General features: G+C 34.7%; 2 protein-coding genes across 5 annotated transcripts; one reads left to right on the top strand and one right to left on the bottom strand.

Annotated features, from left to right (window-relative positions):
• The first annotated feature begins 14 nt into the window (after positions 1-14).
• On the top strand, positions 15-5,195 carry LOC124301640 (syntaxin-5). The gene is made up of 6 exons (XM_046756971.1): positions 15-153; positions 233-880; positions 1,160-1,416; positions 1,735-1,935; positions 2,007-2,128; positions 2,212-5,195. The coding sequence occupies exons 2-6, from the start codon at positions 511-513 to the stop codon at positions 2,369-2,371; spliced, it is 1,110 nt and encodes a 369-aa protein (XP_046612927.1). The 5' UTR covers positions 15-153; positions 233-510; the 3' UTR covers positions 2,372-5,195.
• LOC124301638 (transport and Golgi organization protein 1) lies at positions 3,781-13,384 on the bottom strand. Of its 4 annotated transcripts, XM_046756968.1 has the most exons (17): positions 13,158-13,375; positions 12,957-13,090; positions 10,292-12,167; positions 9,970-10,149; positions 9,812-9,885; positions 8,996-9,124; positions 8,770-8,886; positions 8,579-8,656; positions 8,287-8,511; positions 7,300-7,467; positions 6,955-7,174; positions 6,686-6,824; positions 6,339-6,537; positions 6,121-6,244; positions 5,099-5,599; positions 4,891-4,963; positions 3,781-4,220 (listed from the first exon to the last, which is right to left on the bottom strand). In XM_046756968.1, exons 1-16 carry the CDS (start codon positions 13,279-13,281, stop codon positions 4,899-4,901), a joined length of 4,353 nt encoding a protein of 1,450 aa, XP_046612924.1. In that variant the 5' UTR covers positions 13,282-13,375; the 3' UTR covers positions 3,781-4,220; positions 4,891-4,898. The 4 variants fall into 4 exon arrangements, with proteins under 4 accessions (XP_046612924.1, XP_046612923.1, XP_046612921.1 ...); XM_046756967.1 differs by lacking the exon at positions 5,099-5,599 and having other exon boundaries at positions 6,686-6,848; positions 13,158-13,384; XM_046756965.1 differs by lacking the exon at positions 4,891-4,963 and having other exon boundaries at positions 6,686-6,848; positions 13,158-13,374.
• Between the last annotated feature and the right edge of the window lie 614 nt (positions 13,385-13,998).

Below are 13,998 nucleotides of genomic sequence, written 5' to 3' on the forward strand. Positions count from 1 at the left end.
CGAACGAAAAGGATTCGAATTTTTCCTGTCTTTCTCTCATTTGGGTTAAAAGAAAGAGATGAAACCATAAGACTTGTAGAACAGTATCGAGCAGCTTCAAACAGTTGAAGTAACGATTATAAAAATAAACACTGCAAATCATGAGCTATCCGGGTAAGTCGTCATTAAGCTATGTATGTTACACGCGACTTAAGTAACGTATCATAACGTGTAATATACATGCTGATTTCAGCCGCGACAGTACGACACTGTTGCTTTGGGAACACCAAAACATCCTAGTCTCCTCAAGCCGTGGAATTAAAAGTTAGATAGCCTGATGTGACAGGCTAACGCGTATCATCTTTAATGAGCGTGAACATTGCCCGTGGCTCAAAGCTGTGAGCTGTCATGTGGTTCAGCAATTTACAATCTGTTGGATGAAAATTATATTATATTATACTTGACGTAGTTAATCGCGTGAAGTGTTGCCTGTGATAATACATAGTATATTTGTTGAAAGTTGAGGATGCAATGCCAGCGCGTAGACGACGAGGTGGCTCCGAACACGAAATTGATCCAATGATCACAACCTCCAACAGTGCATATCAAAATCGTGATTTTGGACATCAATACTACAATGATAGAGTTGTTTCTCAACAACTAGATATCAACAATAAACAGCAAGAAGCTAACTTAGTGACAATGACTTCGCGAGACAGGACCAAAGAGTTTGCGAATGCGATTCGCACGATGCAGGGAAGGACAGTGGCGCGAGCCGCTGTTATGAGAGATCCTAGACAGGCTCGTCAAATACAGAGTTATTCCAATTTTATGATGATTGCTAAGAATATTGGAAAGAATATCGCTAGCACTTACACCAAACTGGAAAAACTTGCGTTGCGTAAGATGATGTTCAATTAATATTCAATAGTTCATTGGTATATTTGTTACTTTCACTTTTCACACGAATGAAAACAATCTTCTAAATCCTAGCTATCCTTGAAATTTTAAGTAGCTGCAAACAGTTATTGAAAATTTAAATGAAATGACACGAGTTTAAGAATTTTACTGCAAAGAAAAAACTGAAATTTGTTTCAATGAATTTTTCCTTGTATGTTGTAAGGTTTAAAAATAATTCAATATTCATCTACAACGTTCATGATGTTTCTTGTTATTGTAGTGGCAAAGAAGAAATCGTTGTTTGACGATAGACCATCAGAAATCCAAGAATTGACTTACATCATAAAAGGGGATTTGAATAGTTTGAATCAGCAAATAGCAAAATTGCAAGAAGTAGGTAGACAACAGCGGGAGAGTCTTGGGACGACACGTGGCCATCACCTTGCCTCTCACTCCTCTTCTGTAGTCGTCGCTCTGCAATCAAAATTAGCCAACATGTCTAATCACTTCAAAAACGTTCTTGAAGTGAGGACAGAAGTAAGTATAACATGCTATAAATGCCGTTATAGACTTCATAGTTTCAAACAAATGGATAAAACTTCATATCTAGATTATGGATGTCCAAACTCTGATTATTTCAACTTCTTAGTTTAATGGTTTATCTTCTTTTTTTTTTATTCTATGCTGTAACTTTGAATATAAAATGCATTTGAGCCTCCTATCATTTCTGCTTATTACATTTGTGTAGTTAAAATATTACATTTTGATTTTACTGATATAATTCAATAACTACCAGCCATGTATACATGAAAACATAATAATAGTTTTCCACTAACTTGAAACAAACTTGTGTAGAACTTGAAACAACAACAATGCCGAAGGGAACAGTTTACACAAGGATCGGTATCTTCGTCGTTACCTCCTAGTGCAGTATCAGGGCGTCAAGGTTCCTTGCTTCTTCAAGAACAAGCAAATTCTTCCTCTGTTAGCATCGACTTGGAACCCGCAATGGGACAGCAAGTAATGCAGCGTCAAGCAGTCCTCTACGACGAAACAGTGAGTAATCAATTGAGCTTCTTATCAGTAATTAGAATAACAGACATACTCAAATTGAATTTGTTCGTCAGGATACTTATGTACAGTCGAGATCAGATGCTATGCAGAATATTGAATCTACAATTGTTGAACTTGGAGGAATCTTTCAACAACTGGCTCACATGGTCAAAGAACAGGAAGAAATGGTTGAAAGGTATGATAGCGCTAGAGTTGAACATTATTCCTACGAATTTTTCATTATTGTAATCTTACGATATTTTGTTTGTTCAATTTCAGGATAGACAGCAACATACAAGATACCGAGTTAAACGTAGAGGCTGCGCATGGTGAAATTTTAAAATACTTCCAATCAGTCACGAACAATCGGTGGCTGATGATAAAAATTTTTGCTGTTCTTATATTCTTCTTTATATTCTTCGTTGTCTTTGTAGCATAGGGCAAAAATCCGTCAAAACGATATACTATTATAATTATGTATATTATTTGACCATTTACTTGTATTAAGAACTTATTAAAAAAAATATCTGTTTAACTGACGCGGGAATAACTTTTTTTTTTATAAAGTAGGTTCAGTGTGGATATTGTACCATAAGCATCGAAATTGTATATTCACAACTGTTCCGATTACGGGAAATTAGCTATTTTTAATATTTTATAAATATAACAGAGTATTTGCATTCATATGTATATTATCAAACTATACCGTACATAGTGATAATTACGACAATATTCAATTAAATAATCACATGATAGTTAATTGAATTGTATTATCTTAGAAAAATTATATTTGTACGGTTTAGTTGATAATATTAAAGTTTTACCGTAATCACCTAGTAAGAATATTCGAGCTTCTAATGCTGAAATATTTTCGCAATATCGATTTATCTACATTAATTTTGAATCAATGTCGCTTAACACGGCCAATCCATCAATTGAATTTTTATGCATCTCCACCTAATCATTGTGTACAGTGGAATACAAGTTATTGAGGCCTTGATCAATTGTGTGAACTGGTATAGTCATAAGACTGCCCTTGACACTTAACCACAATTCGTATACGATTACTTGCGAGTCATGTGTCCCATTATGGATATAACAAGTAGCAACAGTTAATCGCAACAAAATATTACACACAAAATAGTATCTATTCTTGCCTAACTGGGTGCCTTATATGTATATTCTAAAGGAGTGGCAGTACAATTTCATACGTCAACACAATCGATCTTGGCTTTTACAATATCAATGTAAGGAATGAAGTGGGCCATCATTTCGCAAACTGCGTAACTGCAATTCTGATATTGGCAACTTATACTATTGTATCACTAAATTGTGGTTTACGCAAATGAATAGGCTGGTTATATTTGTATAAAGTATAAAGTTGTTTAGGCAAAGGTTGATAGAAAAATAAAATTAAAATACTACATTATGTATAAAGTTAACGCACTTTATGACATTCCTCAGTACTGTAGTAATTTCACTCAGCAGCTATTACTTATTTTACTCAAACTTGGAATTGACAAACTTGTTTTTCTGACAATAGACGATCAAGATTGAAGTTTTATAGAGATGTAACAGTAACTTTCACGAAATTATTTTTTATGGATTTAAACTCGACTAGGCAAATTAAATCCACATGTTAATTTGTAAAATATTGACGGTAAATTTAAAAAATGCATTTAATAAATGATCTTGTTATGAGCATAATTGTCCCGGATTTCAGTCAAATTCGAAGCCATAACTCGCGAATAATAATAAATTACAATTTATTTTGATTCTTTAAAATCATAAATATACATTTTACAGTGTGATTGTTATACTAAATATTACAAATTTTTTTCAACATGATTTCAATAATCACATTTTATTTTTATACAAATGTTCATATCTCTACGCATATATATAAATATGTATACCTGCTTTCCTTTGAAACGTTCGACTATAACATTTTCTGAAACCATGTAGTGTAAGCTATTTAGTATTTCCACAAAAACTCTTACATGAAGTGATTTGGTATCTACACATCAGCAAGTACGAATTTGCTACAGTCGAATTTCATCATACTCAGACGAAAATTTTCGAACATAGCCACATCCAAATTACGGATAAGTTCTTCAAAGTATTGATAATGCATAATTCAAATTTGAACTAGCATCATTTTATTAAACGGGAAGAAATCTATGGAATGAAATATTAAACGTATTTCTGGTTCCAGATAAGACAAAAGGCTTAGGCTTTTCCAGTATGATTTGATTTGTCCAGGGAGTCTCCAGAAGAATGTAACGAACCTACAAATAAAATAACAATTTATACATAAACAATAACTCAGATGCACATGCGTATATATAATATATTTGATTCTAATTTGCTTGGTAGCGTATTAGTGATGGTATGGATCTGGTGAATCAAGTAATCAAGTTAGTGCGTTATATTTTGGAATTTCAAATAACAGTCTGCAAGCAAGAAAGCTTAACCAAGTGTCAAAAATTGATTCTACTTGACAAATGGTATTGATTTTTCCGTTCAGGCAACATTTTTAAACATTGACTCTACTGAAAACCAATTATGAAATGGGATGGTTAAGCAAACTAAGGTGAGTCTGTGCCTTGCATTAAGTGCTATGCGTGGTCCTTAGGACAAGTGTAAGCAGTTGGCTTTACAATTAACCACTAATACATATACATATAAACACAAAGCCAATAAAAAAACAGAAAAATTAAATAAGTAAGTGCCATTAGTGTACAAAGAAAAGCTGTAATGTTAAAATAGTACTGATTCAATATGTGTAAAGTAGTTAATGTTTCACAACTGAAGATCGATGATAAAGACGTGTAATTGAGCATTCTACTCTATGATGTGGTGCTATATGAATAAATATATTCTGCTCAATAACTGGATTACACAATTAACAACTGCTAGAAAAAAAGTATATAAAGTAAAGATCTAAAATAAACCTGCCACAGATTCTATTTTGAATTATTTCCTTCCATTGTACTCCAAAACTGCCTTACTTTAGAGAAGCGCTTGCGTCCTTGCGTGCACAAATATAAAAATCCAACCGATTACAATATGACTGAAATAAGAATCATTCCAGTTTCCCTAAAGCCGGAGGTGAGGTGATGTGAGTATTTTGTGTGAAAGCTTTTATGCGATTTTTGAAACAAACCTTTGTGATTCCGTACACGCTGCTCACGTTGATGGGGATGGAAAACCGGATTTCGTGTGGGTGGTAATATATCATCCCCCCATGAATGCAAAGTTCCCAAAGGTGGCAAAAATGGAGGAGGCGGACCATGATGATACATATGGGCATGTTCGTTGCTAAATGGTGGCGGTGATCGATGGTTGTAAGAGGGATGTAACGGAGGTGAAAGCGGTGGTGGTGGAGAACTGGCATCTTCGTATCTACCAGGTGGATGAGGAAGAGGTATTGGGGGTGGTGAAGACAGACGTCCTCCTAATGGTGGAGGCCTCCTACTAATATCGTACATTGGTCCCCCTCCAGAATGTGGCGGTCCCGGTATAACGGGATACGGAGGGTACGGTGGGAATGGGGGTATAGGGGGAGGAATACCTGAGGAACCAGTAAACAATATAGGAGAACTTGATGTCTCTGCTCCCAAAAATAATTGAGGGGATGATGCTGTCTCTCCATTCGTCTCCATGCCTGCGTGGGAGTTTTCATTAGGTAAACATAATATGTAGCTGTACCCTGTGTATCAGTGACAAGCTTGTACATTACAAAATATGATCAACTTTTACCTGATCCTGATGCTTGTTACTAGTTATAATAGTTCCAAATTAAGAAGGAACCATATCCAATATTTCACAAATTTAAATTTTTTATATGACTTTCAAATACGTTTGAAAAAAGCTGAATTCTCGATAAAAGTAAATACTACCTAGCAAAATATTTCATCCGTTGGTCACTAATATTTCAAAGACTTTGTAGATTAGACTTAAGGCTTTTCGATGTCAGGTTTCAAAATGTGACATTAGAAGGTCACCATTTGATAGACTAGTATCACGGAAGAATTTGTAAAACTGTCAATACAAAGGGTGTAGATTCGCCTTGTAATGTAAGAGTATAAAATATCCAAGTGTTGTCAGAATATTAAGTAAAAGATTTGATGGAAAAGTAACATTACCACTAGAAAAAGATATTCACATCAGAAATAATATACTTACGATGTAATTTTGAATCGGCATCTACTTCATTTATACTTTTCTCCACCAGGGTCAGTCGATTTCGTAATTGGCTGGCTTCAGCCTTCGATTCTTCCAAGCGTCGTTCACTTTGTCGAGCGATTACCTAGAAATTATAATAATAATAATGGTAAAAATCCTTTAGAACTGATCCTTATGATTAGAATATTTCAGAGATATAATTTCATGCATTAAATTACCCATTGTTCATGCGATTTTGTTTCCAAGGCTGAAATCTGACTCTTATATTCCCGTTCTTGATCTAGTATTTCCCTCTTCAAGGTCTCAATTTGTTGCCTATAATTCTGAATTTCATTCTGCATCGTTTGTATCCTGTCAACAGTCGAAGTTACCTCACCTTGCTTCTGCACCCACATTGCTTCCTGCATGCCAAGTTCTCTGAAAAAATAATTAAAAAAACAAAAAGAAAATTAAATGTACATTTACCAACCATATTCAAGATTTATACAATCAATCACGGTTCCAAAAAAGTGAATTGAAGCAAAAGCCAAAATACATGGAGTCACTTAAAACATCCTCAACTTACTTTTGCAATTGACTTTCTTTTTCTTTAAAGTAATTTGAAAGCACTTCAAGTCGGGTTTGTGCTTCTATTTTATCACGTTCAGCCAATTCATATTGTTCCGTAACTGAAGCAATTTCCTCTTTAATTAGCTTCGTGTGTTCTGTAAATATGAAAATACGCATATCTACGTCTACAAATCAATGCTGAACAAGTAATGAACTCACTTGTATGCCTATGAAGAATATGTGAAAAAAACACGTACTACGTTACTACACTGACAAATGACATACCCTCGAGTAGCTGGTGAGCTCCTTCCACTTCGGTTAGTTTAATTTTAAGCTCATCTCTCTCTTTAGTGATGACTTGTGCATCAGCCTTGATGTGGGATATGTCATAAAGTTTCTTGAAATCCAATTTATCGTTACTTTGTTTCATTACTTCTGCGAGATCATTCAATGCCACTTCCTTCAAAGTCAACTGATTGATCAAAGTGGCTCGTTCTTCAGAAAGCTTTGTGAGCAAAATTTTTTGAAAAGAAGTTAATGAACAATTGCGTTGATATCGAGGAGAAAATTTGATAAACGCAATAATGTTTGTTAATTACAGTAAGTTAAAATAGATCTTAATTATTGTACCTTATCAACTCGCTCATTCAGCTGCATAATTTTATTTGTCAAATCTTCTTCAAGATTCTTTTTCAAGTTTCTCTGAACTTTTAACTCTCCTGTGAGTTGTGTAACTTCTACCTCAAGTTGTTGGTACTTCTCTTGAGTAACGGCAAGCTCGGCAGTTAGGACTTCATTCTGTGAAGATTTTCATCATTTATATTTTTAAAGTATATCTTTAAATGCTTGAGGGCTTTACCATTTTCAATCTACATATAATTTACATGGGGCATTCCATTTCAACTCAACCAGGACCTTCATTTGTTGTTGTATTTCCCAAAATTATTTGTGGGTACAGGACCTCGAAATTAATGTAATTACTTATTTTTTATCTTGTGTCGAAATGATCATTGAAATTTTTTCAGATTTTACAATCAGAGTATTTTCCGATGACTTTTGCTAGTCATTGCTCATGGGTTATTTCTTAGAAGTGTTAAAAAAAAAAATAACATAGCTGTTTTTGAAGTCCTACTACATTTACAATAAATTTTGGGAAACCCAATATAAAATAATATAAGGATCAAGATCTGGTAGAGTTGATTTTGGAATACCCCACACATATTTCATAGTTTAAGTAAGCAGAATTTATTTATAAATGATTTTTGAATTAGGTCGTCTCTCATAGTTCGAAACAACAGAAAGCGTGACCGTGAAGCAATAGCAGGACACATACTTAGCATTATTTAAATATGGACTATAGCAATTTCTGTTATACTAATCACGATGATTTAGAATTCCAAGCCAATAACATATGACAAAATATAAGGATACTTTAGTGAATTTTGGATGGACACTTAAATTGCTGACGAGCTTTGGAATTTTAAAATATTGGTATTACAGGTAGATTACATTTGACAAACCTCAAGTCTGGTGAACTCGAGCTGAATTACAATAAGAATATATAGTTATTCATGAGCAAGAACGTGTTTGGAAATTAAAATAAAGAAAACAAATTACCTCTTGGGATTTGAGATTGAGGCTGTTGGTCAATGATTCATTTGTAGCTTGTTGAGCATTTAACCGAGTTTGCAAATCTTCCACTGATTGAGCCAGTGGATTATCATCACTCTGTGATGCTAGAAACTCACGTAACATACGCTCTAGTTCCAAACCTGCTTCTGTAGCACTCTCTAATTCCTTTTCCAATGTAATAATTTGGTCCTCCAATTCTCCTTTGGTGACCTATAACCAAGTTATTCGTAACAATTGTTAGAATAGTATTACGAAAATTGTGCCATCTGATATTTACCTGTGCCATTTCCAGCTCTGATTTTAACGAAAGCACCATTTCATTAGATCCAAAGGATTCATCTTCGATGGAATTCAACTAAAAACGAGATACAAATCGGCATTGAATTTGGCATCATTTCTATCATGTTCAATTTACTTTCTGTACATTGAATTGAATTAACACCTATTCAAGAGATGCTGTCTTCTCACCTTGTTTTTGGTAGTTTTCAAGTCTTCACCCAGTATCAGGTTTTCTTTTGTTATGACTAGCAATTCCTTTTCAAATGTATTGATTTTAGCTACAAGCTCTTTATCACGTCTCTGGTTCTACAGAATATAAAATTATATTTAATTTATTACAAATATCAGGAAATGTAATTTCCTACATTGAGATATATGACATATCAACTAATTTAATGAGCGCGATAAAACAAACCTCAATATAATAATAGCCGAGCGAAAATAACAATGTTGTGAAAGCTGTTAAACCAAGATACATTAGTGTCTCTAAGTAATTATGTTGATCATAGACAGATCCCACATCTCCGTCTTCTGCAGCTTGTTCCTGAAAACACATGTCCTTGTTGAATGCGAATGAAAACAAAATCAGAGAAACATTACTCTGCAACTGTATAGATAATATGAAAAAATCTGATAACTTTCAGGATAAATTTATATCAAGTGTAACCTGACACCCTATAAGATAATTGGTCGAAAGTAGCGAATTGTGCCAAATATAAGTCGACCCTAGATATAGTCAACCTCTAGTTTTCAGTCTGCATTTCAGGCCTTTCTTTAAGTGATGAATATAAGTGGACTTTTATGACAAAATTGATATAACAGGAGTATATTTACATATGAATTTATGAATTGCAATTTTTTTAAGTAGGTACATTTATCAATAGAACTTAGGTAGATTGAAATATTGCAGCCCAAATTCCACTGGTCTATTTTGATGATTAAACTATTCATAAAAAACAATTTCAGTCTGTAAGCTCAATTTCCTAAAAATCTCGAACATAAGTAGAGGACGATTTTTAGGGGTTCATATTAGCAACAAAAAACCTTGACTTATATTTGGAACAATACGGTATATGCACATCAAATTTTACATATTAATTCTAAGACGTGACAGTTAGTTATAAAAAATGAGATGATAAATGAAATGTACAGCATAGGTTGCCAGTAATATTGCCCTTTGTTTTGTGACAGACTGTACGCTGATTAGTATTATCAACAGTTGATGACTCACCGAGTTCGAAAAAGATTCATCATTATCTAAATCAGGACAGTTGGAATTAATATCACACACTTCAGGCGATGCCACTGAAAAAAAATATATTATTTACACACAAATTACATATTTTTATAGATTGGCTCACAATTGAATAGGTATGTTAATTTCCTCACCTGCATTACTGGACTGTCCAGCAAATAGTAGAATTTTGCTAAATTGTGCCCAAATACCTTCTTCTGTAGATTCTATTAAGAGATCGGCTTCATGGTATATCTCATGTTCGTTTTCTTGCGGTATTTGAGATGCAAAGGTATCAGGTTTATTCATGTCCAAGCCACCAATGGTTGATTGATCTAAAACACATTTTATTTTTAATATATTAGAAAAGTAATAGAAAGCACTTTCAAATTTATCTCTACCAATCAATTGAAGTTATTTGTTCTAGACATACAATTTGCATAGTTTTTGAAATAGATAATATCTTTTAATACTTACCATTGGAATGCTGAGAGTTATCTTCAAGAATTAACAGATTTCTGGTGGTTGTTGATTTTTCTTCTTCCAAATTTGAATAGGGCTCTGTAACTACCTCTAGATGGCCAAAGTTGCGGTCATCCACTTGATCAGCGCTTTCTGTTACTACTTCTTGTAAATTATTCTGCGAATCATCTTCAATTACAGTTTTGACTTCATCATCACTAGCATTGTGACTAGTGGAATTTTCGACATCACTCATTGCGTAAAAAGGTACTTGATTATCATCTTGTTTTTCTATTTGGTTACTCGGTGAAATTTCAGGGTTTCCTGCGAAATTTGTTTTCCCAACATTGCCAAGCCCATCCATTTCGTGGTTGTTGAAATTAATACTTCTGTCTAACAAATATTCCGTTTGTGCTTTTGAATCTTGAGAATCTTGTTCTGAGAAATTTCCATCAAGTACAGTTGTATCTACCGCAATGTCAGATGTGCTGTTATGAAATCCTGCTTCTCTTTGATAACTGCCACTACTTTCCAAATTCACTTCCGGCACAATCACATCGCTGTGATGTATAGTTTCAAGATGCAGACCTTCATCGGTTTCCAGTGAAGGTACTGCATTTGGTGTAAAATTATTGTTAACTATATTATCAGGAATATCTTCCTCTGCGCCAGGATTACTTCCTTGTGGATCATTAACAAAGCTGCCAGCAGCTGTATCAGAGTGAAGTAATTTCCCTTCATTGCCATTCATTTCAGAATTATCAACACGATTTTCCATTGTCCCAGTATTCTTTGGTGTATCATTATTATCGCTGAAAATTTCATCAGTCGGAAATTTTATCTCTGAACCATCTCCAGCTTTACTTTCCTTGTTGACATTCAGTTGATTTGCAGCATTATCTGCATTTCCCTGTGTTGGTATAAATTCGTTCATTGAACCAGATTCACCAATTTGATTTTCTGTTGCAAGATTTTCGTTTACGCCTGAATGCTCTTCAACTGTTTCTTGGCTATCGGGCAGACTGGATGTCAAAGGATGGCCAATTGAAGGATTTGGATGAACACTGAGAATTGGTCCTTGATCTGCTACATAGCTGGGTTTGATTAATACTGGGTCAGCTATAAACGGAATTCTAGTTCCATCTATAACCTCATACGATGGAGTTGCACTTTGTATATCCTGTAACACTTGTTCTGAATTTTCTTGATGAGCTTTTACTCCAAGTGCTTGAAGAAAATCAGCCGTGGGAGTATACTCTTCGTGACTTTCTAGAAATTTTACATCTTCTGCATCATTTGAGGTTTCTAATTTATTCACAGCCCCATTTGCTTCAATTTCTACATTTTCAACATTCTTTGAGACTTGCAATTCATCTGCAGGCCCATTTGTTTGAAAATCAACCTTTTCGGAATCCTTTTGAATTTCTGGTTGACTTGGAACATTTATTTCGGTATCATGATTTGTATCAACTTCTTGTTGTGAAACTGATTCTTGAAATTGTTCATTGGTAGTAACTTCTTGTTGTGGAACATCTAGTTTAGTTTCATCAGTCGGAATAATTTCTTGCTGTGCAACATTTTCTTGAAATTGATCATTGCTACCAACTTCTTGTTGTTGAACATTTCCTTCAAATTGATCATTGATACTAACTTGTTGTTGCGAAACATCTACTTTAGTGTCATCAGTCGTAGTAACTTCTTGCTGTGGAACATGTCCTTGAGATTGGCTATCGGTACCAACTTCTTGTTGCAGAACATCTACTTTAGTTTGATCAGTTGCACTAACTTCTTGTTGAAAGAGTTCGGTAGGCACTTCATAAGTCAAATTGGTTTTCAAAATTTTCTGTTCCCTTACCATGTGTTTTGGTAAGTAACCACGCTTACCGTGTACCTGAAATAGTGTGTTAAGCTATTTACAAGGCAGTACTTGAAGAAGAACGGCACAGCTTGAATCTTAGATTGAAAACACTACAAATTAACTCTAACAGATGTTTGGTCAGTGAAATTTCCATAAGATGGTTGAGCATTTTTTTTTAGAGTGTAATGAGACACAATCTACAATCTGCAACATTGCACTCTTTATAGCCAATGAGAGACTGTCAAATACAATATAGCTGTCATAAGGACTGCAGAAAATAGTTCATGAGAAAGGTTTCAAATATACTTAGCTGGGAGTATTTTCCAGTATACACCACCTTTTGACTATTCAGCTAACTATATGGAATACGATTGTTTTGAAGGACTTTTACAAAGCACTTCAATTTTTTTATGAACAACATTCAATACATTCTGATAACTGTTTTTACTTAAATTATATTTAACGATGAAGGACGATCCTCAATTTCAATCAAATACATTTCTTTAAAACTAATGCAATCTGTATCTAAAACAAAGCAGTACTTTGAAATGATTTTTTTGAAGATATTACAAGATGGATGTTTCACTTCAGTCAACAGTATTGGGGTATCTGATATCTTGATTACCTTCAAATGTAACAAAAGTTTTTTAATAGAAAAAGTGAATGAATAAGAGAAAGTGATATCACTTTGCAGTTTTGATAAGAACACTAAATTTAATGTTCCATACATGCTAAATGTTGCATTCAAATTGAGCGTATGATGGTTTCAACAAACTGTTTGCAACGTTAACATTTATAGAGAGAAAGAATAGAAAACTGTACCTCGGCACCCCATAAGTCTAGTCGACTTCCAGCTTCTTTACTGTAGATTCTGACCTCTACATTGGGAGGGAAAGAAAGCATCAACGGTTCGATGCCATTGTAACGAAGCAAAGTTCGGGCCAACGAGACAGGTTCTGTAAATATTTAGGAATGAGTACACTATAAAATGCTTATAAAAGTATAAAATATGGCTTCATTTACCATTGCATTTCTCATCGTAACATAACCGTTTATCCGAAATAACCCCATCGCACCGTGTTATTGCAAAAATAGCAATTATTGCTGATACTATAACAATATTCGTTAATAAATATATTTTCGTCATATTTTCACTAAAACAAAGTTCCACATCACTACAAAATTCCACTGACACAGCCTTGATCGCACATCGCAGTCACGGATTTCATATCACAGAGATTTGTAGACTCCGCCCGGAAAGCAGTTCAGCTTCTTTGGCGCCCTCTCGTGAATACTTATCAAACTAGTCCCTCTAGATGTCGAGCCTAAGGCTAAGACTCCATGTATGCGTTGAGCTCCGGCAAACGCGTGCGGAAGGCGACTCCATGCACGCGGCAGACTTTAGCGCTACGCCACGTATGGAAATCGAAGATGCGTCATCAAAATGTATACAAACGATAGCTATATAACCTAAAAGAAAGGAATACTCTATCGCATAATTCCGGGCGGTTTCTCACGTAATGAATTACAAGTTCATTCACGTCATCACAATTATATTCCATAGTGGAATCTTGTGTTGATGTTATTGATGGTTTGTTTTCGTAAACTGTTTTATATGACATAACCTACGTCGCGTTTACTATTATTTGAGCCATGATTTGAGCTTTGCCAGATTCCGAATGGCCCGGAAGGTTCTCGACTTTAGCCGAATGACGTGCGGTACTGCGGAAAAATTAAAATATTTTGATCTCAACGCAGTGCGGTGCGGCACGCCGGAGGTTGCCGCTGCCGGACTTGCGCCGGGCTCCTGATTGGTCAGCGCAGCATTTACCGGAGCTCAACGCATACATGGAGTCTTAGCTTA

Source organism: Neodiprion virginianus, chromosome 3 (genome assembly GCF_021901495.1).
Source record: "Neodiprion virginianus isolate iyNeoVirg1 chromosome 3, iyNeoVirg1.1, whole genome shotgun sequence".
Classification (NCBI taxonomy): domain Eukaryota; kingdom Metazoa; phylum Arthropoda; class Insecta; order Hymenoptera; family Diprionidae; genus Neodiprion; species Neodiprion virginianus.

What these genes read in the sequence shown, in the direction of transcription:
- LOC124301638 (XM_046756965.1), bottom strand. Translation starts at nt 13,281, where the DNA reads ATGACGAAAATATATTTATTAACGAATATTGTTATAGTATCAGCAATA. An exon ending in TTACGATGAGAAATGCAATG is followed by an intron (nt 13,091 to 13,157) that starts GTAAATGAAGCC and finishes AAATATTTACAG; the next exon opens with AACCTGTCTCGTTGGCCCGA. An exon ending in TGGACAGTCCAGTAATGCAG is followed by an intron (nt 9,886 to 9,969) that starts GTGAGGAAATTA and finishes ATTTTTTTTCAG; the next exon opens with TGGCATCGCCTGAAGTGTGT.
- LOC124301640 (XM_046756971.1), top strand. Translation starts at nt 511, where the DNA reads ATGCCAGCGCGTAGACGACGAGGTGGCTCCGAACACGAAATTGATCCA. An exon ending in ACTGGAAAAACTTGCGTTGC is followed by an intron (nt 881 to 1,159) that starts GTAAGATGATGT and finishes TTGTTATTGTAG; the next exon opens with TGGCAAAGAAGAAATCGTTG. An exon ending in CAGGAAGAAATGGTTGAAAG is followed by an intron (nt 2,129 to 2,211) that starts GTATGATAGCGC and finishes GTTCAATTTCAG; the next exon opens with GATAGACAGCAACATACAAG.